A 27558-nucleotide genomic window follows, 5' to 3' on the forward strand; every position below is an offset into this window, starting at 1 on the left:
TAGTACAGGTAAATTACCTATGAGATTAGGAGAGGAGAGGAGGAAGGGGGTAAAGCAACCCAAGGGTCAGAACCAGATCCATCATGAACAATTTGCCGGATACATTATGAACCTCAAACAATCCTTTTTACATTTATGTTGTTTTGTTCCGTTATAGCAGAACCATAGATTGTAAGCCCTCGCGGGCAGGGCCCTCTACCCCACTGTGCCAGTCAGTCATTGTTAGTATTATATCTACCTGTATATTCTGTGTATTGTATGTAACCCCCAAATGTAAAGCACCATGGAATTAATGGTGTTATATAAATAAACAATAATAATAAAATAATAATAAACCATGACATAGTCCATCCACATCAGATACGGCGCATAATGGACAACTCTAACACCTTTGTACCCTATTGGTTATAATGGAGTCAGTTGGGTTTCTGTCCTATTTCATTTTACCAGACATTAGTCCAGCGGTTTTTATTGATTTGGTGAAAATGGCTCCAACACAGATCTGACCATAGCCTAAGCCCTGTGACTCTAAAGCCATTCAAGGTGTTTTCCATCTTTCCTTTGGCCATCATACAAGCTCAGAACTGAGTCATTTGCGGCCTTTTTCTGCAGAAGCAGGTGTGTTATATGATATACAGCCCATAGTAACAGGACACGGATGGAGCAGCTCTGCAGACCCAGCTGACAGCTCACTCCCCTGGCGGCGGCGGCGGCAGCAGGCCGTACCTACTGCGGGGAATCCTGCTGACGTAGAATTACGTCACACAGTCACGTGTGTCTCTGCAGTTGCCTCCCTCCTCCGGCCTCCTGAGTGTCAGTGCGGTCCAAGATGGCGGCAAAGGTCGACTGGACTCTTGAGAACCGGCACTGAGTGCGTCTTACAAGCCACAGACAGCGCCACCGGAGCAGCGGGTAGTCCGGGCTAGGAGGGCTGCGGCCGGGAGGGAAAGCACCGAGGAGTTCACAAGTGACAAGCCGGCGTGTCCTTGAGGAAGGCGGCCAAGACTAGGAAGGAGCGGGCGACACGGAGGAGGACAAGGAGGAGAGTAAGAAGCACGGGGGACCGTCCGGGGCCATGTTCTCGGTTCTGTCGTACGGCAGGTTGGTGGCCAGAGCCGTACTAGGCGGTCTCTCGCAGACGGACTCCCGAGACTACAGCCTGGTGACTGCCAGCTGCGGATTTGGCAAAGATGCCAGGAAGGGGATCCTGAAGAAGGGGATGTGCTACGGGGACGACGCGTGCTTTATAGCCCGGCACCGGACGGCGGATGTGCTGGGTGAGTACGAGCTACCGCAGCGTGTGTACAAGGCACAACCTGGGGCTTCTAAGCTGCAGCTATGGGATGTGTGAGCAGCGCTCCGGGTCCGGCTTTGTGTTTGTCACATCTATACTATACTATGCTATACTATACTATGTCACATCTATACTATGCTTTGCTTTGTGTTTGTCACATCTATACTGTACTATGCTATATACTAATGCCTTGTCACATCTATAATGTACTATACTATGCCTTGTCACATCTATACTATGCTTTGTTTGTTTGTATACGTCCTACTATATAGCAGACACGTGACCAGCTGTCTTGCGGTGCTGCTGCTGTAACGCGACCCCAGTAAGTCCAGTCTGAATGAGACAGCGTTACACAAAATACTGCCATAACCACAGAATGTTTGGGAATGTCCTGGGAAGTGTATGATGGGGGCAGGGATTATTTCTGCATAGAGTCCTAGTGATCTTCTTTGTAGTGTGTGGTTGCTGATAACAGAGAACAATGTATGATGTGAGGAAGATAAACGAAGTTTAGGGAAGAGTTTTGTGCAGATCACGTGACTATTGAAAGATGTTTGGTAGCTGATTTGTGATCAAAACAAGCCCTTCCCTTACGCCCTAATAGGGCGTATTGTTTTTGTATTGCTGGTAGCCATGGAGCACCCGTTATTAGCCGTCGTTGAGAGATTCTTGTGCTGGAGAACTTAAAAGGGGTTATATATCGTATCCACGTGTCTTATCACTGAGACCCTCACCAGTAATGGCAATGGGGGGTCCTGATACCTCTGTCACTCATTTCATGTCTGAAGGGCAGCCCCGCTCTAGAAGAGTCTGTGCCATGTGTGTCTGCAGTATAAATTCCAGCTCTGGTTCATAGTACATAAGAGCTTTATTAATCCAGTCTGGCTCCTCTTAGTCTTATGTTGGTAGTGTTAGTGCGGGCCTACCTGCTGGCTGTATGGATGTCTTGTGTAATACATCTGCAGCTAGGAGATGACCTTGAAATGTTCTTTGTAATAGTTACCGTGTTGTAACACTGACTCTTGTTTCACATGGTGCCCTGATGACATTGACAGCCATTGCATGCAGAGGACACTGGACACAAGTGCTTGTACTCAACGTCCTGATCAGAAATCCAACCCTCACCTTCTGGTGTAAACTGATCTGAACAGGATCTGCGCTTTCTGCCGGTTTCTATAGCCAGTACGGTGCTTTCCTTTGGTATCAGCCGGCTGCTACTAGCTTTGTCTCATAAATGTATGTTACAAGTTTAGATGTCGTCCTTTTTGTTGTATCTGCAGAATTCGGGTTACTATTAGTTTTTCAGTATTGTGCCTATAGTACTACATACACTGTCTGTTCAGTATACATCTTCTAAGGGTATGTTCATACTGTGCCTTTTGGATAGCATATTGATGCGTTCTTACACCTCATAAACTTGTTCTGTAAATGCTCCTAAATTATTCACATTCAGAAAAGAAAGCTGAGTCTTGGGTTTTTGGCGCAGTTTTGTACGAGTGGTTTATCCTCATACAGGGGGGCAGCACCACAGTCTGTGGGGTAATCCTGCTGCTGAAAATGCCCAAAATCTGATAGCTGCCGCTTAGGGGTGTGAACATACCCTAATAGAGCTATGCATGTGGCTACAATTACTCTCACCAAACAACTCTCCAAAATGCCAAATGGGGGTAGGAAACCCTTCCGAGTTGTAGTCATATGGTGTGCCACATGGAAGGCAGTTTATTCTAGAGCCACCTATTTTGGAAGGTAGAGCTCCCAGTAGATCAAGCCTGTCTTTTCCAGAAACCTAGTAGCATTATCGAGGACGCCAAGGAGGACTTATTTGCAAACCCCTTTCCCAGAATTCTTAGTACGTCGTGCATAGTTTGAGTCCCTATATACTGCAAAGCAGCATCTCCTTAATAGCACTTAGTACCCGGTCTGAAAAGTCTCATGTGATAAAATCTGTGACTCACATTCCTAAGTACATGTCACGTGATCTTTGGAGATTTCTTGCCAAAAGTGACCATAGAAGCCATGTGACAGAACCAGAACGTCTTCTCTCCATTATACTTCCTAGTGTCTCTCTATTAGGACCACGACTGTGATGTTGATAGGTCAAACCTATTTTTCCACAGATCCCCAATGCAGCCTTAAAAGAGGTTGTCACTAAGGATTACAACAGTGTGCAAGATGATGCCACCAATGTTTGCAGTTTATAAACCTGTACATGATCCGTTTCTAGATCTCTACATGGAGCTGAAGATGTACAGAGCGTTGCTGAGCTTTAGTGGCCCTTTGTTCTATCCAGCCTTTGCTATTGTATTTCATATATTAGTAGGTCTACACTGGCTGACAGCTGCTCTGCTCCTGCTGCACACATTCAGACATTGCCCCTCATTTACTAGTGTGTACTGAGATTCCTCTCTCAAAATGTGATAATCCTCATATATTGGCCAAACATCTTTGGAAGCTACAAATGTTCTAGGAACGCTGAAGAACCTGGTGAGTAAAGACTAGAGCAAGCTGCTCATAGAAAGAGAATCCATCATCCAATCTCCCCTGGGACTTGAAGGCCACGCAGAGTTGCTGTGTATGTATATCAGTATCCCATGGCATATGTGTAATAGCACACAGATCTGCTGACATAGGCCCTCATTGTTCCTAGCATATTGATTAAAATGGCGCTTCACCTTGGAGTGCCAGGAAACAATGTCATGTATCATTTCTTTTAGGAACAGGAGCTATGTGAGAAATACAGTATTTTTCGGACTATAAGACGCACTAAGGTTTTAGAGGAGGAAAATAGGAAAAAAAATTTTGAAGCAAAAAATTTGTAAAATATTTAATAACAGAACATATTATTTCACCAATGTAAACAGAACTCAACAGCAGCATTAACAACCATTAGGGACTTTAAGCTTTAAGTATGGAAACTCTTCTAATCATCAGGGAACCATGTGATCCGCTGCTCCTTTACACAGCTCCAGTGCCAGCCAGCATCGGGCCAGCAGTCAGCAGTTCAGCATGTCCCGATGCTGGTGCTGAACAGCTCTGCTGGCCCGATAACGGAATAGTACCAATTTTTCCTCTGCTACAGCAGTCACCATACGAGAAAAATATTTTCATAAGTTTGTAGATCAGGGGTTTTCGGACACAGGGATTCCTAATGTGTTTGTGTTTCACAGTAATGTTTTTGTTTTATATGTATTCTAGGGATATGGGGGTGATTTGAATTTTTTTTTATATTTTTTTTTTCATAGCTATAATTTTTTTTTTTTTTAATATTTTATTTTCACCCACCTAGGGGGTTTGAACCTGCAATCATTTGATTGCAAGTCCCATAGACTGCAATACAACTGTATTGCAGTCTATGGGAGAGGCTCACTATATGACCGTACTATGAAGGCCCTTCCTGCAGAGCGTTTGCCATAGCTAACAGGTCTCCGCTGTACATGAGACCCGATAGCTATGGCAATCTCTCTGTGAGAGATAATGTCCCACAGAGAGCTAAAAAAGTGCCCATGATACCTGTACTAAGATGTCGGGTCTAAAAGATGGCCGGCGCTCCTGCAGAGCGGTTACCATAGCTAGCGTGTCTCCGCTGTACAGGAGACCCGATGGCTACTGCAATCTCTCTGCAAGAGCGGCCAGAAACTTTTACCTGTAATGTTGCAGGCCAGCTCCCGCAGAGCCAACCTGTTCCTGTGCTACGCGGCTCTGAAACTCAGGAACAGGTCGGCTCTGTGGGCTTACGGCTTATTCACATGTCAGTGTTTTGCATCAGTCTTTGTAAGGCAGAACCAGTAGTGCAAACTATACAGAGATGAGATGCAATGGAAAGTTTTGCACTTCTTCTGTGTCTCTCTCTCCTCATCCGCCTTATAAACACTGATGTAAAACACTGAGGTGTGAACAATGCCTTAGGTTATCTTACTGCTGAATGCTTTGCTCTTAATAGTTCATCTACAAACACAATGCGCTTGCAAAAACTTGTTAGGCGTTTCACGTTTTATGTGATGAATTTTCAGTTCTGCCTGTTTGATCGATGTAACTACGAAATGAAAGTCACATGTACACCTAAGAAATGCCAGTTCTCAGGAGAAGCCGCCACCTCTGGAGTGTAGCTATAGAGAGAACTTATTTCATATTGTAGCTGAACGGATAGGACAGGCCTAACCTTTATAACTACAGGCTCCACTCTGAAGAATACAGTATGTGCTGTGCGCTTAGCCCTTATACACCCCTCCTCTATGATATTTTGTTTCTCCTTTTTTTGGAAGTTAAGGGTAACCTACTGGAGTATCAGATACAAATTCCTACCTGGGCCCATGACCATGCTGCCCGTTTACTGTGATTCCATTGACCATTGTAATCTTTACATTGTTGGTCTCTAAGTGGCTCATGACGGTGTTTCTCCATTTTCCAAGTGCCGGTAGAGTTCAATAAGTTTGACCAACAATTGTTTTTTGAGTCATCTAATATTAAGGCTCGGTTCACATCTGTGTTTGGGTTTCCGTTTGGTGAGTCCACTTCAAGACTCCCTGAACAGAAACCCATCCGCATAAAAAGTGGTTACCTAAGGAAACCCGTGGACTTCATAGACTATAATGGGGTCTGTGTGGTTTCTGCATGACAAATGCAGAGAGAAAAGTGCTGCTTGCAGGATTTTTCTATCCACATATTTCATGCGAATAGGGGAATGGAATGGCCCAAACGCAGATGTGAACTGAGCCTAAGCGTTCACAAAGTGATCCCTGTGTGTGAATGGAGCAGTAGTGTGGATGTACTATGTCATCACCACTTCTATGGGACTGATGGTAGCAGAGTACAGCCCTCCATAAGTTCCATTAAAGTGACTGTAGTGTTTGTCAAGCATACACAGTATTGCTCCAGTCTCCAGTGTTTTGTTTTTGTTTTTTTATCACTGGGCCTCCGAGACTTGGTATAAGTACTGTTTGTGGGTATAATCCGTTTGAGAAATGCATTGCACTCTTGCAAGAAGTCTGTTCCCTTCTGTTCTTACACGTGCACCTGTCACTAGTACAAATCTTTTCTCTTGGGTACTAGTTAATAACCGTGGTAGCGAGTGTGACCTTCAGGCAGGTCTATTGAAATCTAATTTCTGGAGTCACTTTGTATCACGTGTCCCAAGCAAACAAATGACTTATTGATCTGATTTCTGCAGTAGTAAAACAGGGCTTGCGGAGCATCTACCTTTCCTTAGTTCTTGGCAGCATTCTGTTTAGGACAAGTAAGTGTTTCTGTGAAAGAATGGGGTGTGGAGCTATGAATACAGAATAAAATGAGTCACTCCACAGTGGAAATGTTCTGTTCTGGGCCCTGGATCTTCCATAGTGAATGCTTTAAAAAGTTAAGTGACTCATGCTGGAGAATATTTCTGTTATTTCAGTTTTGCCATATATGGGATCAGCATGTTTTATAGAAACATGAGAGCGCAGCAAAATACTCCACTTCTTAGGGCTCTATTATATTCCTTTTCTTGTTTCCACTTGCTTAGTATGTTCTCTAGCAACTCAGTGTGGTGTCTTGCGTGTATTGTATACAGATTCTAGCACTCGCACATTAAGATTGTATATAGTCTGTTGTCTAGGTGTTAAAGGTTTGGAAATGGGACCAAATTCAAAATCTAGTATTGCTAAGGGTCATGGGAAGGACGTAAATATTATAAAGGTGTACTGTGAATATTGAGAGCAATGAATAGTTAAAAGCGATCCATAAATAGCTATTAGGATCTCATTATTATAGTATTGTTGTACTTGAGCCATCAGTGATCTTACCAGTAAGCCTTATGTCTGTCCCAGGCACAGGGCATAGTTTTTTAAATAAATTTGTAGATATCTGAATGTAATGCTCCATGCACACGACCGTAATTTTATCCGCAATTGTGGATAAAAGTATGGGCCTATACACACAGCCATAGTTTTTAAGAGCCACAAATTATAGAGCAGGTCCTATACCTGTCCGCATTTGCAGCTCGGCCCATTTAATAAAATGGATGGGTCAGTGAAAACCACAGATGACTATCCTGGTGTCATTCATGCTGTTTCACTGAGCTGCAGACTGCACATGATCTTGTACATGAAGCCTTACACTCTATTCTTTGCAAAGAGTGAAATGTGCTCCATTTCCCCTAAAGAATGAGCAGCAAAGTGTGGTGGGTATTAGAGGAACTATCTACGACACAGTGCCTGATTAATATTATTATTATTGTTTATTTATATAGCACCATTAATTCCATGGTGCTTTACATTTGGAGCCTGATGCGTGCAAGTTCCTGCCTCCAGTGTCATCTTTTACATTGTTGAACAATTATTGCAGCTGCACAGTTTTGGGGGCAAAACCTGCTGTCTTTAGCTATGGTCACAGGCGAAAACCCAATGGAAAGACAAGATAAGATAATTCTTTAATAGTCCAACATTGGGGAAATTTCAGAAGCCGCTGCAGAAGAATACAAAGTGAAAATGCAATGCTGCTTGCAGGACTTTTCTCTCTGTAAGTTTCGTGTGGAAACCTTATGGACCCCATTATAGGCTATTGGGTCCACGGGTTTCCCAGGTAACCGCTTTGTGTGTTTCTGGTTGGGGGCTCTCCAAGTGGACTCCCTGAACGGAAACCCGAACACTGATGTGAACCAGGCATAACTTATGGATAAGCAGTTTTTTGTTGCAGATTTTGCTGCAGTTGTTTGAGCCAATTTCAGCCGTGGATTTAGGGGAGACGAATAAGATCTTGCTTGGCACCAAAAGCTGCTTTTCTGCTCCATGGGGCCGTAACTTACCGTACTACTTTTTCGTTGCATTTGTCTTTTTCTGCTGTGGGAAATTCAGCATGCATTTATTCTTTTTGCATCATTTTTCATCTTGCATATAAGTCTATGGTGAAAAACAGAGGATTTTCATAGCTAAAATTTAACATTCTGCATTTATTTAAAAACAAAAGCTGGTGCGTTTTTCTGCATTGTGTAGATGAGAATAAATGAAGTCTAGTTCCCTTTTGCTGTGTTTTGACCCTTGTGTATTTGCAGCGTACATTTCCATAACATGTGACCTTAGCCTTTAACTGGAAAACAATAATAAAAAAATATTTAGCAATGTAAATGAACATTGCACCACACCGTTCTTCTCCCTTAAACCAGGATTAATCCATCTTCAGCCCCAACATCCCAGCTGTATATAGGCTACGTATGTTGAATTGCATAATAGCACAGTCTTTGACTTTACCCCAAGTTGCACTTACAAAATATTTTTTGGCTGCTGTCATGCATGTCTAAATGCAGCTTTGTCAGAAGGATTTATTAACGTTGTATGGATTGCTACATTATGAAAATTTATGTGATGTGTTGCACTCTAGTTACATGATTTGGTCTTATTAAAGTGCTGGCCCTGAAGGGGTTGTGCAAGAGTAGATATTGATGTCCACCTCCATCTGAGATCTCTACACAATGTGACCCAGGCCTATGGATCTGGAAGAAGATGGCTCTGTTCTGTGTAATGGTCACACCATGGTATTGCAGCCGAGCTTCCTTTCAAGTGATCTTATCTGATAACTGAGATCATTTTTTTTTTTCCTTAAAGAATAGGTATTAAAAAGGTTATTGCTGGCTATGATGGAAAGTTATCAGATCGTGCACTGCAGCTTGCTGTACCCATAGACTGGGCCAAATGCCTGTCCTGACACATTTACCTTATTGAAAGCCACTACAATGATTTTTGTGAGGTTCAGAATGATTTGGTATTGTGGCGCAGTGGAAGAAGATGGCCGCCTGGTTTAAGTCCCATTTACCTATATTTCATTTGGATGACTGTGCATGCCTCGCTTATCCTGGTAAGATATGGCACTAGGATTATTTATGGAAAGAAGGCATGTTGGGTAAGGCGGTGTGATACACAGGGGAACCTTGGGTCCTAGCATTCTTATGGCTGTTACACATACCACAGACCTAAAGATAGTTACAGGCCATGGCAGTGGTATTCCCTAATGGGTGGGCCCTCATTCAGCAGGATAATGCATTCTGACGGTAAAAATTCTTCAGCAATAGTTTGGAGAATTTAAAGGGCAAGTAGACACCTACAACTTTCACGTTTCTCAGTCTACAGCAGGGGTCTCAAACTCAACTCAGCATGTGGGCCGCAGAGCAAGATCCCAGCCAGTCGGCGGGCCGCACCGCGGCAAATTTAGCTCCACCCACTTGTATGTTGACTCTGCCCATTCATTTTTCATGTGCCCCCACACTGTATAATCCTCCTACAGTCACCCGTAAACTATATGTCCCCCCTCCATCTTTCCCCCAGTTACATATACACCCTTCATCTGCCCCCAGATTCATGTCCCCCCATCTCTGCCCCCAGATTCATGTCCCCCCATCTCTGCCCCCAGATTCATGTCCCCCCATCTCTGCCCCCAGATTCATGTCCCCCCATCTCTGCCCCCAGATTCATGTCCCCCCATCTCTGCCCCCAGATTCATGTCCCCCCATCTCTGCCCCCAGATTCATGTCCCCCATCTCTGCCCCCAGATTCATGTCCCCCCATCTCTGCCCCCAGATTCATGTCCCCCCATCTCTGCCCCCAGATTCATGTCCCCCCATCTCTGCCCCCAGATTCATGTCCCCCCATCTCTGCCCCCAGATTCATGTCCCCCCATCTCTGCCCCCAGATTCATGTCCCCCCATCTCTGCCCCCAGATTCATGTCCCCCCATCTCTGCCCCCAGATTCATGTCCCCCCATCTCTGCCCCCAGATTCATGTCCCCCCATCTCTGCCCCCAGATCATGCCGTTCTCCCCCCTCCCTTCGTCTGCCCCCAGTGTCATGAGCCCCTTCATTCCACCTCAATGTTTAAAGAGGACCTTCCACCATTTTGCCCACAGGCAGTTCTATATACTGCCGGAAAGCTGACAGTGCGCTGAGTTCAGCACACTGTCGGCTTTCCCGATGTGGGCCCAGTGTGAAGAGCTTACGGTCCGGTACCGTAGCTCTTCTATGGTCAGAAGAGCGTCTCTGACACTCAGTCAGAGACGTCCTTCTTCACAGCACAGCCAATCGCGCTGTGCTGTGAGAGCCGGGAGGAACGCCCCCCTCCCTCCCTGATAATGCTCGTCTATGGACGAGTACTGCGAGCAGAGGGAGGGGGCGTTCCTCCCGGCTCTCACAGCACAGCGCGATTGGCTGTGCTGTGAAGGACGTCTCTGACTGAGTGTCAGAGACGCTCTTCTGACCATAGAAGAGCTACGGTACCGGACCGTAAGCTCTTCACACTGGGCCCACATCGGGAAAGCCGACAGTGTGCTGAACTCAGCGCACTGTCAGCTTTCCGGCAGTATATAAAACTGCCTGTGGGCAAAATGGTGAAACGTCCGGATTCAACTTGGATCTGGCGTCCCTAGGCTTGTGCGGGCCGCACAAAATTGTTCGGGGGGCCGCATGCGAGTTTGAGACCCCTGGTCTACAGAGTATTTATGCTATTTGTGGTTAAAAAAAGGGAACCTGTTACTAAGAACATACAGCAGTGAATATAAAGTTCGGGGGGGGGGTTTCTGGCAGAAACAGCAGTAAGCCATTTCCTAGTGCAGAAAACCCCTTATTGCACATAATTGCTTCTGTGTAGACCCACCCAAAAGAAACTGCTCACCACAAGAGGCTTCTACTAAGCCCTAGACAGTAGGGTTGAAAATAAAAATGCTGTATATGGCTTTTAAAGGGAGTTTTCCTGAAAAGTTGGAATATATGCATTGTCTTGCTAGGCAGTCTTGCTATGGCTGTATAAGCCTTCATACATGGTGTTCTATCAGGTTTTCTGCTGACAATCACGTTTCCTTAATCATATTATGGCTGCAGCACATTTTGGCTTATGGCTGTGGACTTGTAAAATAAGGGGTAACCTGCCCCCTCCCCCATCTCACTGATACTACTGGTTTCTTTATGTAATTCTGCTGTACAATACCAAACCAATAGCTAAGAAAAGCCCAAGTGACCATAGTATAGGAGATCCAGGAATACTGGACTGAAAATACACACAGGCAAAAAAATAGGAAGCCAAGGAAAGCTGCTTGCTGTCAGTTTATAATATTCTATTTGTTATTATACAAGTAGCTACGTTTTTTTTTTTTTTTACTACTATATTTTAGGCTGTGACATTTGCAAGAATGTTCAGTCCTTTGCACAGGGGAAGCGGTCTGCAGACTTGTGTGGAAGCTTTAAATACATCTTGATTATCTAATGTATTCATGGACAGGCTTTGGCTAGTAACAGGGAGTGAACTGTGAATAAGCTAGAATGGAGACTCCTAGTAGCGTTTTACAGTCCGTGCAAAGTGGATGGAATTCTAGCAAATCCCATGCCCACTTTGCGGTTAAAACCACGGTGCAGATACGCCGTGATTTCCAAAACCGGCGCGGTTTTGGAAATCACAGCATGTCAATTATACCTACAGAAAGGCCGGCTGTTTCCCCATAGGTATAATGGTAACAGAAAGTCTGCAGAGGAAACTTCTGCAAACTTTGTGTAAAGCACTGCAGGAAGAACCGCAATGTGTTGCCGCTGTACAGCTTTTTTGCTGTGGGGCGTCCCGTGTGGCCTTAGTCTTAGAGTTTTCCAAATGCAATTGTTTTTTTTGTTTTGTTTTTTTGTTTTTCCCCACAATAATGGTTGAATGACATTTTGGTACTTGATATCCTTGTCCTTTAGATGCCTACCTCCTGGCAGTCTGTAAACTGAAGTAATTTTTAACCTACCTCTTGGCAAATCACATCTTTTTTGCTTTCACATTATGAAAGTCATGTGAAGGTTAATTCAGGTGCACTAAAGTGTAAAGTGTTCCTCGATTTCTATTAAAAGGACTTTTCATGACTTAATTTGATGCTTTTAACGCTTTTTCTTGTATAGATAGCCCCTGCTGCAGCCTCCGCGTGAAAAGGCCTCTTCTGTTCCCATGACTTGTTTCCTAGTCAATACTTGTATTCTTCATGCAATAGCAATTCTTGCTGAACTTTTCTTAGAACTTCCTAGTGCTGTTACTTGTCCTATATGTTTATGAATAAATAGCTAACTGGATATTACTGGCATGTCCCTACACTGTCATTACTGTGAACAAGAGGAAGCTGAAGCACCTTGCCCTGCCGTTGCAGCCTCTTCATACAGATGAATGTCAGGGGTGCTGGACCCCACAGAACTGCTATTGATAGGTGATCAATATTCTGATCCCAGAAAACCCCTTTAAACATACTTTCACGAACATTTAAAGCATTCTCTGAATAATGTCTAGAGATGTATTGCAACTCCCCTGTAAGTCAGCAGCTAGACTTATTGGGCAATGTAATTCAGGTATGTGTCTGCTGGACTATAAGACGCACCTAGGATTTAGAGGAGGAAAATAGGGGAAAAAAATTTTGAAGCAAAAAATGGTAAAATATTTAATATATGGGAGTTGTAGTTTTGCAACAGCTGCAAGGCCACATTGACAGGTGACCCTGCAGCTGTACGGGGACGCATAGAGTGCTTTTTTTTGCGGGGCCAGAAGTACTTTTTAGTTATACCATTTTGGGGAATATCTATTGCTTAGATCGCCTTGTATTGAAAAAAAAAACCCAGTGGTTTATGACATATGATTTTCTACTTTTATATATATATTCTAGGGACAGGAGGTGATTTAGAACTTTTATTTATTTCATATTTTTATTATATATTTTTAAAGCTTTTTTTTTTTTTACTATTTTATTCCCCCCCGGGGGCTTGAACCTGCGGTCACTTGATTGCAAGTCCCATAGACGGCAATACAACTGTATTGCCGTCTATGGGACATTCTGTCTATTAGTATTACGGCTGGTCATAGACCCAGCCGCAATACTAATATATAGCAGTGACAGGCCTGGGAGCCTCATTAGGCTCCCGGCTGTCACCCGAACAGGTCGGCTCCTGCGATATCGCCGCGCAGGAGCCAGCCTGCAACTTTACAGGTACGGGGCCGGTGGGGACCGACCCCGGGGGAGAAGGGGCCACCGATACTGACCCGGCATCCGCTGTACTAGAGAGGCGGGTGCCGGCGAGGGATAGACGCCAGCACAGGTGCCGGGGCCTGAGACATCGCTACGCTCCTCTGCCCTGCATGAAGCCAGCGGCGGGGGGACGGAGGAGCAGAATAGCATCACCCCTGCCGCTGCTGGCTTCATGCAGGGCAGAGGAGCGCAGCGATGTCTCAGGCCCCGGCGTCTATCCCTTGCCGGCATTCGCCTCTCTATTACGGCGGGTGCCAGGCGCCACATTCAGACTATAAGACGCACCCTTCTTTTCCCCCAAAATTTTGGGGAAAAAAAGTGCGTCTTATAGTCCGAAGAATACGGTATATGCTGCATATTATTTTAGTGTCTTTATATTCTGCAGCATATCTGCAGAGATATTGCCAACACTGTCCCAGGTAGGGCTCGCTATCTAAATTTCCCATGATTATAGCTTTGGATACATTGACATTAGATTCCTACAGTCTATAAAGTATGCAGCCTCATACGTTGTTAGGCAAAATGCCAAGTCATGGGCTATTTTGTATAATTCACTAGAAAGTGCACTCAGTAACTAATCTGACATGTCATATGAGCAAAGTATAGGTATACTGTGGGTATGGGGCAACACGGTGGCTCAGTGGTTAGAACTGCAGCCTTGCAACGCTGGAGTCCTGGGTTCGAATCCCGCCAGGAACATCATATGCAAGGAGTTTGTATGTTCTCCCCGTGTTTGCATGGATTTCCTCCCATATTCATCTGCTATACCATTATGGTGGATGTCTGGTAAATTGAGTAAGACGATTCTGAAACACAATGGACCCATTAGTCGAATTAATTTGATTGTCCACTTCTAATTTGTAGCTGTGATACTGGAACAGATATGTTCCTGTATTAGTTATGTGATATGGGCCTAAATGTCAACATACAGGACAGCTTTTGTGCCAGTTACTGTCTCGCTGCATGGTGAGGCTTAATAATAGTCAAACAGTTTTTTTTTTTTTTTTATATAGCAATTTGTTTCTTGTTTCATATTCTTCCCTCAGGACAGGGTGTTGGCGAATGTTGTAATCTGTCGTCTCGGTGTCTTGCTGTTCTAGTTTTTATCTCTGAGCTGTATGACCGTGTGAACGCTCCCTTCACATTACTGCTAAATAACCTACTCTGTTTTAGTGGCAAGGACTTGTACAGCTTGTGGATATCCATTATTTATGTTCTCCACAACATGATCAGATCATGGATGTTGGTGCATAGGAACACCTAAGTCATGCCTTCCTTCCCTTTAAAGGGGTATTCCCATAAGTCTTGTTCTGCAGCCTGCAAGCTCTGTGCTCTCTTCACTTTTTGGTTTTCTCGGCACATTGGTGGGCGGGGTTTCACTTGCTCTATCTGCTATGTTTGCAGTCAGTAATGAGGGATTGTAAATGCATTACCACAGTATAAAGCTGATGTGGAAACTGATTCAGCAGAGCTGGATTTGAGTCAGTTTGCATTACATACAGAGGTAACAGACTCCTTATCACAGCCCTTATCAGCCAAATTCAATTAAACCAGTTGATAAGTGGAAAAGCTGAAGATAGACAGCACAGTAATCCCCGAGCTCTCACCTCCCCACTCCCCTATCTGAGGAGCTCCCGTTTGTCAGCTCCTCTCCCCCCTGAGAGCAGGCAGCCATGTCATTTGGAAAATGAGCAGATAAGCCCAGTGGCCATAGAAACGCAGTGTCAACAATGAAGTGAATAAATTAAGATAGCGACCAAACAAAGCAGTTTTGATAAAGCAATGTATTTAGGAAAAGTCTTATATCCACATAAACTAGCAGTATAGATAGGATGCTTTTCATGGGGCAACCCCTTTAATGTTAGATTGCAGGCATAGTACACAGTTGTCTGGAGTAATCCTTGCATCTACTTTTTCTGAATGAAGTGGATTTCAGTGAATCTTTATAGTGGTCATTGTTAAGCTAGGAAATAGGGAAGTGAAACTTTTAGAGACTAAATGCCCAAACGGCAACCTAAAACCCACTAAATTATCAAAAAGTGCCAACACGGTATTTTAACCTAAACATTCTGCAAATCCACAATTGCGGATAGTTACAGACCCACAAATTACATTTATGTGAATGGGGCTTTACAGAGCTTTCAATAATACAAACAACTTTGCACTGAAAGGTAAAGCTCTCTGCATTTAGTACTTTTGAACAATTAATGTTCAATATTTTCATTGCACAGGATCTGTTTTATAGTGACCGTGCAATGTTGTTACAGCCTGTACTAATATCACATCTGCTATAAAACAAATACTGTGAGATATAAATGGTGAAGGGCCCTCACACAGTACAATCTGCTTCACAGTGGCCCCCACACAGTGTTATATGCTCCACAGTGGCCACCATACAGTATTATGAGCTCCACTTTGGACACCCAGACAGTATTATATGCTCCACAGTAGCCCCCTCCCACAGTATTCTATGCTCCACAGTACACCCCCCCCTCCCAAACACACAGTTTTCTATGATCCACAGTAGCCCCCCTACACACACACACACACACACACACACACACACACACACACTTATACTTACCTGAAGTCCCATGAAGAGCAGCTGAGCATGGTCCTTCTTCTGATTGCAGGCGCTGATGACTTGTGTCATCACGCCTGTGTCGGGGCAGAGCTCACACTTTGTGTGTTTGCAAATACAGCTGAAAGAAGCGACTAACCACTAATGGGGAATCCTGTACACGTGCTATAGGATCGCCATCGCAGGTATAGGGCACAATCTTTCCTTCTCACACTCTCCCAAAGATTTTGAGGTTCTTTAGCCTCATCCTTTCTGCCCAGACCAGCTGCATTCCTGATACTTACACATAACTGAAGGTCTAGGGCTTGATAATATGTTCTTTTCCATGGAATTTCCTATTTGCAAGGATACACATGTTTCTAAAGTTCTGTTCACATGTTAAAAGTATACAGTTGTAGGCACACATCAGGAGGATCTCTCCACTTTATCTCTATGAGAAGGTTGCTATGTAGCCTAGCCTACAAGGTGTAGCGGCCATATAAAATAACCATATATCATGTTCTCTGGCTTGGACCAAACCAGTATTTCATCCTCATCTGATTTTTGAGGTAAAGCAGTTTAATATATTAGCAAACCGCTATATCCTAAAGCCAGTAGTATACGTAATGGTATGTTCATCAGGTGACACTTTCCACAATACCAGTATTTACCAGCCTGGTGTAAAGCATTGGGTGGAGAAAGATAAATCGCCTTTCACCTTGCTGGATTTCTGGAGAATGTTTCCTTACACTGTGCCGCATGTAGAAAGGAGGAGAAATATTTTGGCAGCTTTTATGATTATAGATAGGAAGTGTTAAATGCAGGCTCCAGGGGAAGCAGAACTAAGCAATTGTAAATTCTAAATTTGTACTCGCAATGTGGGTCTCTAAGTAATAAAATACAAGGCAGAATGTGGTTGGTTACTACATTTAAGGTCAAAAGGAAGACTTGTGATGCGCTTCTCCCTGCCTTAAAGAGGAATGGTCACCACTTCTGACAAGTCTGTTTTAGTCATTGCATGGGGAATACAAGTATTTACAAATCTGGAGCATCTTGTCTTATTATGGATGCAGTTCCTCTGTTGTTGCTCCTGAAATGAATAAAGTGACCCTTGTCAAAGGGTTGTGTCCTTGCAGACTGATAACGTTAACACTTACTGGTAACCATGTCAGATTGTGTAGTGTTACACTCAGTTATCAATTTACTAGTAAATTTCTAGGAGGAATAACAGAGGAGCAGCACGGCATAGAGCTCTAAGAAACTGTGCTCCAGAATAGTTCCTAAAAAGTCATATCTGGAGCGCTGTCCAGCTAGTGTACGTGACTATGTCTGGCTGTCCACATACTCTTGGCCATGTAGTGTAGGGATTGCGCTGCTGATGTGTAAACATGTAATCACACTCTTAGTGTTAATCTGAACTAACCTCTAATCCCTGGCGTTCTGCACCAGATTTACATACCTATAAATAAGCTGTGACTTGCACATACTATGTGGTGCAGATTGTTCATAGGGAAGAAGTTTTCCGTGTCTGTATGTGTGTGTGTCAGGTTTTTCTCCTATGAAGATCAGACTTTTCCAGATCTGAAAGTGGCTGCTATGGGACAAACAAATCTAAGAATAAATGACCTCTTCACCCATCAGCAGACTTCACAAATATCTGACATTTTACCGTCAGTGTAGCAATGACTTGTCTTTCCATCTGATCCTGTTTCCTCAATGAGCAGGTGGTTGAAAGGTTGACCTGTGTATATTTTTTTTTTTTTGGTAGAATCGGATTAATCTGCCCAGGCGGCGGTCCGGCAACATGTTCCTGACAGAATACTGGGTTCATGGCTGGGTCAAGGCAAAAATCCCACTAGCAGTCTGTCAGACACCTTTTTGAAGGACATTGTGCTCTAGTAAATGTGTGCTGCCGATTTTAATACCAGTACATTACCGGTTACCCTTGGTTTGTTACAAATTCTGACTTTATGTAATAACTTCATATTTCAAAGCCTATTAATGTATCAAATAACTTTTCAATGTCATTCTTTTGAGCTACTTCTTGCCTGTACATTACAACGCTGAGATGTGACAAATCCCTTATTAAAATAATCTGATATTTATAATATTTTATGAACTCCTGTTTGCAGCTGCTTTTCTCAGCCTGCCTGTGCCTAACCCTACACAATAGGGTTGTAGTCTGAACAGCATCACTGTCGCTGTGCTCCACTTGATACACCATGTGAAAGGGATGAAGAATTGCAGTACAAGAGGATCACAAATTAAGTTCTATTCTCTCCTGTATCCTAAAATATACAGAGTTCAGCCTAAAGTGTAACATCTGAAGACATAATTCATAATGCATGTAAATTTGAATCAGGCCAGCAACATTGATGACCTAAGGATAGGTCACAGATATTAGGTTAGTGGAGGTAATGGCACCCCTATCGATCAACTGTTCTCAGCAGTTGATACACAGAATGGAACAGCTCTGTTCTGTGTAGTGGCCAAACCAGGTACTGCAGATCAGCTCCCCTTCATTTGAATGGAATCTAATCTACCGAGCTGTCTGCTTCCTGCTCCATTCCCTGTGTATCTCTGTGATGGGGGATGTCAGACCCTGACAGTTTTGATATTGGTCATCGATAGGTAGGATAGGTCATTACTATTTTTAGACTCTACAATCTGTCTCATTCAAAGCATCAGTAAATTTCTTTTAGACATTAACATTTCTCTGTATTTGCAGGTGTGGCTGATGGAGTCGGTGGATGGAGAGACTATGGAGTTGACCCTTCTCAGTTTTCAGAGACTCTTATGCGTACTTGTGAACGTTTAGTTAAAGAAGGACGGTTTGTGCCAACAAATCCTGTTGGGATCCTCACCTCAAGTTACTGTGAGCTGCTCCAAAACAAAGTACCTTTACTAGGTAAATAGCACGACCATTTCAATTCACTTGAAGTGAATTGTATTTCTGTTCACTGGTTGAAAATGCTAGCATAGAAAAGTGTTTTTTTTTTTTTTTTTTTTTAAATCTTCTTTAATACAATTTTTTTAAGAATTACTCTGTTTTACTAAAGGGCATAAAACTTCCAATTATTCCTAATTTGTGATTACCTAGTACTGGGGCCCTGGTAAATCTTATGCAGGTCTAGGAGCAAACAACAACAAACAGTAGGGACTGGTCTGCACAACCCAGCTGAGGAAAGCACTGCACTTGTTATGCGCCAAGTCTCACAACAATGAAATAACCCTTGTAAGGAAAAACCTATTTAAAGGCAGTTTATCATTGGAAAAATTACTTTTGAGCTAAACAGATGGCTGAATAGCCTTTAGAAAGGTTATTCTACTACCTCCTTTACTTTTTCTGTTGTCCCGGCCGTTCTTTTTTAAATCGCTTTTTCTTTATGCTGATTAACCCCATAGAGCACCCTGGGCTTTCCTCAAGGCTTCTGAGCTCCCCGCACGTCATACCTTTGATACTTCCCCTCCACTGCTTGTGCTCCGTCTGCCTTCCTCCTCCTCAGTCTGCCCTCCTCCTCAAATCTCAGTTCTCAGCTCAGTTCTCCAGAGAACTACACCAAAATGGCCACTTGGACATGCCCAGTACTGTCTGAGCAGCCATTTTGGTGTAGTTCTCTGAACAGAGCTGAGATTTGAGGAGGCGGGCCGATGGAACAAGCAGTGGAGGGGTGGGATTAAAGGAATGACGTGGGGGGTGCTTGGAGGTCTTGGGGAACGCCCAGGGTGCTCCGTAGGGTTAATTAGCATAAAGAAATAAAGTGGTTTTAAAAAAAAAAAAACCGTCGGGGACACCAGAATAAGTAAAGGAGGTAGTAGAATAGCCTTTTGAAAGGCTATTCGGCCATCGGTTTACCTCAAAAGCACTTTCTCCGATGATAGACTGCCTTTCACATCTAAAATGTGTCAGTCAATAGTATTGGAAGTTATGGTCGATGTAGTGCTGTTCCTGGGTAAACATTTAAAGGGGCTATGACACTGTTTCTCCTTGTGCTCTTATTAGAGCCCCTATACGAAGGTGTGCTTAAATAAATAAAAAAAAAAAATATATATATATATATATATATATATATATATAATGTATGTTTGTTTCTCCTCCTGGGTGTGGTGCTTTTGTTTTGTTTTTGTTTGTTTATTGGGGTTTTTTTTTCTCTCCTTCCTGTCTCGGAGAAGTTCAAGCTGAAATGGATCTGGTGGGCTCCTGCAGACCTTGTGATGGAGCATATGTTCTTTTTAATCTGAATGTAAAGGTCAGACAGGAGCAGCATGTTCTGCCTGAAGTACGAGGATCCATTTTTATGGCTTCCAAGTATAGGAGACCATATTAATAACTCACAAGATAGATAGGTTTAGTAGAGGCGGAGAGCAGTAGTAACAGCCCATGTGTCTGAACAGGCTTGCTGACCTTCTGACTAGCACTTTAGAAACAGAAGTCCTGGTGCTGAATTATTGTAAACTAAATACATGGCAAAAGCTCTTCTACAGTACAGAGTACTCTGGAAATGCAGAATAATGTGTAGGAAGAGTTAATTTCTTACCAAGGGTTTTTATTTTCGGAATTTACTTTAGCTCTTTGGAGGTCAATTGCAGATAATAAGTAGGGATTTGTGGTTTTGCCCCCGAGAATGATTGATTTGTGTATGGTCATCCCTGCAGCGGCACACTGTGTTTCAGAAATTGTTCCTGCCAACAGAACCCTACTGGTCTAATTTTGACTCTTTTAATAGGATAATCATGGGTATTTAAAAGGCATATACAATATTACATATTACTAAAAATATTATTTTCAAATAAAGATATTGCTGTTACATTGTTATGGTGCCCTCTAGTGTTGTTTTTGATTCTCCCAGAATGTTCACCGAATGTATCCAGTGTCGGAGGTCATGCACTCTGTATCCCAGCCCCTCAGATCACATCTTCTTGTACATGGGCAGCTGAGTGGTTATTGTACAGGCCTTGTAATAAGTGCAGCACTTGTAGCAGCTACTTCTCAACATGACCAATCACTTAGGTTGATGTTCTAAAAAAGTATTCAAAAGAACTCCGGGGCCCCCATAACAAGCACGCAACAACAGTCTCTAGACATGGGAGCTTTTTTTTTTTTTTATATGTAAGTGCAAATTGAAGTGTATGCTGTGAACGGTCTATATATGTGGGAGTAGTTCTTTGTAGCGGTGCATTTTAACACATACTGCCAAATCTACTGTGCAGAAAGGATTATAAGACAAGTTTGCTGCATTGTTAATCCATGTTCATATTACAAGCTTGTAACACAGTTTACTGTCTTTTTAATTTGTCATTTCTTTATATGTATATATTTTTTCTCTTTCAAGGAAGCAGCACTGCCTGCTTAGTAGTTCTGGATAGAAGAAGTCATCGTTTACACACAGCAAACTTAGGTGATTCTGGTTTCTTAGTGGTAAGAGCAGGAGAAGTAGTGCATCGGTCAGATGAGCAGCAGCATTACTTCAACACTCCATTCCAGTTGTCAATAGCGCCTCCTGAAGCTGAAGGAGTGGTCCTCAGTGACAGGTGGGTACCCTAGTTAGTTGTAGAAATGCAAGGTGTTATGAAAAAATATTGAGGTTTCTTTTTACAGTATTAGTATTATCATTTATTCCTCAGCACTTTACACTGATGTCTTGCAGTACTGAGCTTCTAGGATCTAGAAACTCTGGGAAAAATGTATCATGAGGGAAATTTTTAAAGTCTGTTTTGCTGGAGTTTCCCTTTATAATTTGTGGTAAATTTTTCATATGTTGTATGTTTGATAAATTTGGCACATATTCAAAGGGATTTATTTATTTTTTGTTTGTTTACAGCCTATCCTTAACCCATTCCCACTCTGCGCCGTACTATTGCGACACGCTGAGAATATAGTTAACTGTTATATGTAGTTATAGCTGTGCCTGCGGCATTACTTCCTGCTCTTGACCGTGTTACACAACCGAGGGATGGGACGACCTGTCAGAGTTGGGAGATACTCTGACTCCAGTGGATTAACCCCCTGAATGCCATGATCAATAGCAATCACAGCATTCAAGGGTCAAGATCGTTCCACTATCCCCACAATCACCCCTCAGACCCACCATGATAAGATCACGTGTTCCGAGGGTTTGCCATGGCAGACAGGAGGCTGGGACACGGCCTCCTGACTGCCTCTGCATAGTTCCCATAGGAACTAGTATGTGATGTTCTGCAATACTGGCGATCTGAGGACCCAGCTTTAACTCCTCTTGTGGGGCATGTGAAAAAAAAACAAAAAACTCTTACAATGCACATTAATAAACAATAAAAAGTAAAAAAAAAACACCAAACACCTTTTATAATGTAAACAAACAAACATGTTGGGTATTCCCACGTGCGTATAGGTCACCGCTATCCAAAAACATAATTATTTATCCTGTACGGTGAATACAGCAAAAAATACCACAATGCGCAAATTAACTTATTTAGGTCACTATACTTTCCCCAAAAAAATAACAATAAAAAGTTTTACCAAACATTCGTACCAAAATAAAGTAAAACTTGTCCCGCAGCTAAAGAAATATAAGTAAAGCATAGTAAAAAAGTTATAGGCAACAGAATACAGTGACCCCAGGAAAATCATTCATTTTCCAAAAGTGACGTTTTTTTTGTAAAAGCAGTAAAAAGTAATAAAAGCCAATATAAATCTGGTATCGCTATAATCGTAATTACCTGCCGGACAAAGCTGCCGTTTCATTTTTAATGCAGAGTGAACACCGTAAGAACAAAATGCAAAAAATGATAGAACTGTGTTTTATTTCACATGGACCCCTAAAGAATGTTAATAAAAACTAATCAAAATATATGTACCCCAAAATGGTGGCAAATGAAAGTACAACGCCTCACGCAAAGAGTAAGCCCTTACATAGCTATGCTGACAGAAAAATAAAAGTCATGAATTTTGGAAGACAGGGAGGGAAAATGAGTCTCCAAGCACTAATGTACAAAATACCCTGCTTCATTAAAGGGTACCTGAGCTTTTATGAAAAGTTGTATTATATGTGCAGGGTCTTGCTGAGCAGTCTGTTCTATAACTGTATAAGCCTTCATCCATCATGTCCTATCAGTTTTCTGCTAATAATCAAATTATGGCTGAAACACATTTTGCATTTGTGTCTTGAGGATATGAGCCTGTACAATAAGGAGCAGTTTGCGCCCCTGGCCCCTCCCTCCCCCCTCCGTAGCCATGGCTGATAATGTTCTGCTATCCATTCTGCCAGGAGTAACTATACAATTGCGAACAAATCTACCTGGCATCTATGGACGGACTTGCTTAACAGTTAATGAGCTAAGGGGGAGACCCCTAGTGGAAGAACATTTAGAGAAGGTTTTCAAGCAGAAAGCAGCAATATTTTTAATTAAAGTGCATTACATTTTCATCCAGAATTACATGCTTTATAAAATATCGGTCCTGAGATGTTACTCCACGTTCTACACCATTAAATTTGTTAGACATGCTAACCATTCCCACTTGTTCCTAACTTGTTGCACTTTATATAAAATAAAATTTTAAAAAATCCTAGCATGCTTGGCTTGATAAATACCTCGTTTTTGTACTTTTTTTTTTTTTTTTTTTTTTTTTTTTTTTTAAATGTGTACTTCGGCATGTATTCTCTTTCAAAACAGCAGGGCAAGGATTTTGGTGTGGAATTTGCATCTTAAGTCACAGCTTGAAAAGATTTATTAGAAACATGCAATATTCTGTGAGGTGACAGAATAATATGGTTAGCAATTGACTAAAACTGCGATTGTTACATCATACAGAAGTGTTTGGCTATATCTGTGATAAAATAAACATGCTGCAATCTTTAGGATAGACGGATGAGCAAAGCTTGGATGGGATTCCTCTTTCCCTTGAGCTGATCTTCAGGCATGTGATCAAAGTGGTTTCATGTTGCTTTCACATCAGTGTGAAAAAATTTCCAGCAGCACACTGTGTTCTTGCAAGGGAAAGCAACAGTACACTTGGCAGTGAGCGGTGTTTTAGATGGGAGTGTTCAGAAGCCAGTCTGTTCATAGGATGTGTGCTGGCTCTTTCACCAGCCCCTCAGATGGCACACAATGCACATTCAGCAGGAGGCTGACCGTTGAACTGAACCTTGATATGTAAATGAAAATGTTCTATCACACAAAAAATGATATATATTATTATTGTTCATATACTATAACTGCTACTTTAGAGTAAATGGGAGAGTGATGTGTATCCTGTGTATTTATAGCAGGGAAGACGTGTTCATTTTTGGCCTTGCTCTCATTTCAGTCCGGATGCTGCAGACAGTAGTTCATTTGATGTTCAGCTCGGTGATATTATTCTAACAGCAACTGATGGACTCTTTGACAATATGCCAGATTACATGATTCTTCAGGAGTTGAAAAAGTTAAAGGTATGCGACCGTATGTAACCATAATGATGTGCATTCATGTTAGTAAGGCTTGATTTACACCAGATTATCAAATACAATTGCAGTAATTCCTCCATGTAAATCCTAATGACCATGACAACAGTTTAGTGTCATGTAATTCAAAACATGTAATAGAAAAAGTGACATTTTTGGGAGGTTTTTTTTGCAATTTTAACGTCCGTTAGGTTTGTTGTGTGGTGTGTGCTTTTAAGGTCTATTAAATTTTTCAGATATGTGTGTTTGGACTAGGTGGTAACTGTACACTCAGTTCCATTACAGTTCAGCACCACTTTGTCCCATGACTAGACCTCAGAAATCTATGATATTGTAGTGTGTCTTAGCTTGGTGACCTTTCTGGTGATGAATTTCCTTCTCCTTTTCTCTAGAATTCAAACTATGAAAGTATACAGCAGACGGCACGCAGCATTGCAGAGCAAGCTCATGACCTGGCATACGATCCCAATTATATGTCACCATTTGCACAGTTTGCATGCGACTATGGATTGAATGTCAGAGGTGAGACAGATAAATAAATGCTCAGTGAAACCTCTGCAAACGACCACCTCCTCACCCAGACTGCATTTTCTGTGATGGATTTTTAATTTTCCATATTAACCAAGTTGTTTGAGAAGCCCACCCCCTAAAAGACCACTGTTTAATGCAGTTTTGGTTGGACACATCAAAGGTTTCTGTCTATACTGTATATATGCAGAAAGTATAATGTGTATTTCTTGACATTTAAAGGGAATGTCATGTCCAAGATCCCATGCATATTGGATGCTGGTAATCTATTCCTTGGTGCAGATCCAATACCCTTTCTCCACAATGATCAGTTGATCTTGCTGCTAGGAGCTGTTTAGAGTGTATACAGCCAGAAGCAGCTCTGATTCTATTTCCTGGTGCCATCACTGGGCTCCATACATTGGAGTCATGTTGCCAGGGATCTGCATCTCTGCTCCCATTCAATTGAAAAGGAACAAAACTGCTTTATCCTATGTACAGCTTCTGGTTCCACATCAGCTGATTTGTGAGGGTCTGGGTGGTGGACACTTTCGGTCTTGGACAGTGCCTTTAGTGAATAAGCATAGTTCATGTCTCATGGCTACTGATGACCTGAGGATGAGATGTGGTAAATACATACAAACTACAGCAGATCACAATACTGCACCATTACATCCTGAATTTTAAAGTTGCCAATAGTACAACAGCAGCATAGAAACTAGTGGTATTGGTGTGCAGTTACTATAGCTCAGCTGTACACATAATAGTACCTGTATACATTGAATGTAGATACTGAACTATTGATAGTTATTCACTGGTGTGTCTCTCCTAGATATCATGTGATCTCTGTTAATTTTTTTTTTGTATGTGATGTTCGTTTTAACCTAGCCTTTCCAGAAGAGTAGAATGCATTAAGAGCCTGGTGCATGTGTAAGATTTCAGTGAGTAGGGGTATAATGACAAACATAGAGGGAGATCTGTGGCAGGGCCCTGGGACACTTGCCAAAAAAAAATAACATGGTGTATTAAAGATGAAGACACTGTGAACAGCCACAAATGTGTTGCTAAGTGTGCTACCAAGCAGATCACTTGGTGGTACGGCAGATCACTTGGTGTATGATGAAACAGCATGGACTGTGTCACACAGGAGATTATGTCCTATTATGTGTGGAGGTCCTATCACTAGCTACCCCTGACAATTGCAGGCTCATATTGTACAAAGGGGGTGGAGATCACTGTACAATGCGTCCGACTGTACACTTATAGACTTTATTATTTCAGGGGGTAAAGAGAATAATTACTGTTCCCCAGCAGGCAGAGATGGTACTGTCTCTAGCTGTATGAAGGAATTAATCAAATGACAAAGCACAGAGAATGAATAATCTAAAAATCAAGATGGTGTCTGATCAGAGTGGAGCGTGAACTGCAGAGAAATGAATACAATATACATAGCCATTTATAATTTGTGCACTCCATGGTATTATTACATAACAACAGAATGTATTTGAAATTTTTTGAGTTAGTACTACTACTATAAATATATATTTTTGAAGCTGACTGCTGATATATATATATTTTTTTTTCTTATGTTTTCCTTCTTTACCCTACAGGAGGAAAACCAGATGACATCACTGTTCTTCTGTCAATTGTAGCTGAATATACGGACTAAAATGCCTGGAACATCTGCTACAAATTTAGATCTTTTTTTGTTTTTTATTTGCCTAGAACCCTTGAACTTCTAACTCTATGTTGTACTGTATCCTGCTGGCAGGACTGCAATTTTTCAACAGATTTCATTGGCCAGTTGTGAAAGAATGCTGTCTGCATATTACAACTGAGGACTTAGTTAAAACCACTACTGTTTAATGGTTGCGTTTTCCTAAAACCATATGTTTTACCAAACCAGGAGTATTGCAAGAATATGTTTCTGTGTAAAGCCGTGCTTTTATCAGAACCACGGATTTTGTTTCTGGTTATTTCTTTTGCCAAAAAGCACATTTGGAATCCTTTAGAAAACATGATTGGATAAAAAAAATAAATAAATAGGGGTAAAAATACAGATTTTATAATTCACCAATTTTCTGTTCTGAAGTTTTAGATGTTGAAATCCTCGTCATCAGTTTGCATCAGAGAACCTTGACTAGAAGCCTTTTATATTATGAACTGCTGTACTATACGACACAAGGAGATTCTTCAAATGTTTATTTTTAGAACTACTTAACTTAAAGCCATGTTTCTATATGTGTTATATACAGATCTGTATATAATATATATTTTGGGTAACATTTCGTGACTATGCAGTGAAATTCTACCTGTCACTAATGTTTTGGGTGTTACTTTAAGTCGGTCACTTTAAGGACTTTCTGAATTTTAAAGATTGCAACTCAGAAATATTACGTGACTGTGATTTCATTGTATTTTATACGTGTGTTGTGTGTAATGTTACCTCAGATTGTATATTAACGTTTTTTCCTTTTATTTTTGTGAATTGTATATTTGCATACCTATGTTGGGCTTTTATTTAAATGTTAACATGTACCATGTACATGTCATAATGATAGCACATCATGCTTGTAACAGGCATTAAATTCTCGATGAGTTACTCATGTGTATGCAGTTAAGAAATGTATGTTCTCTTGCTAACTTGTTGTGTTGTCTACACAAGGTCACGTTGAATGACTTCTGATATTGCCTTAACTGCCCAAAACTTGACAAAGCAGGAAAACCAGCATATGTACTCACAAAAAATACATGAATTACAATGGAAATTTTCATATTTG

General features: G+C 42.0%; 1 protein-coding gene across 1 annotated transcript; it reads left to right on the forward strand.

Annotated features, from left to right (window-relative positions):
• Positions 1–794: 794 nt before the first annotated feature.
• PPTC7 (protein phosphatase targeting COQ7) lies at positions 795–27558 on the forward strand. The gene is made up of 6 exons (XM_075273827.1): positions 795–1277; positions 18577–18756; positions 21182–21380; positions 24136–24259; positions 24664–24793; positions 26389–27558. The coding sequence occupies exons 1-6, from the start codon at positions 1076–1078 to the stop codon at positions 26445–26447; spliced, it is 894 nt and encodes a 297-aa protein (XP_075129928.1). The 5' UTR covers positions 795–1075; the 3' UTR covers positions 26448–27558.

Source organism: Leptodactylus fuscus, chromosome 1 (genome assembly GCF_031893055.1).
Source record: "Leptodactylus fuscus isolate aLepFus1 chromosome 1, aLepFus1.hap2, whole genome shotgun sequence".
Taxonomy (NCBI): domain Eukaryota; kingdom Metazoa; phylum Chordata; class Amphibia; order Anura; family Leptodactylidae; genus Leptodactylus; species Leptodactylus fuscus.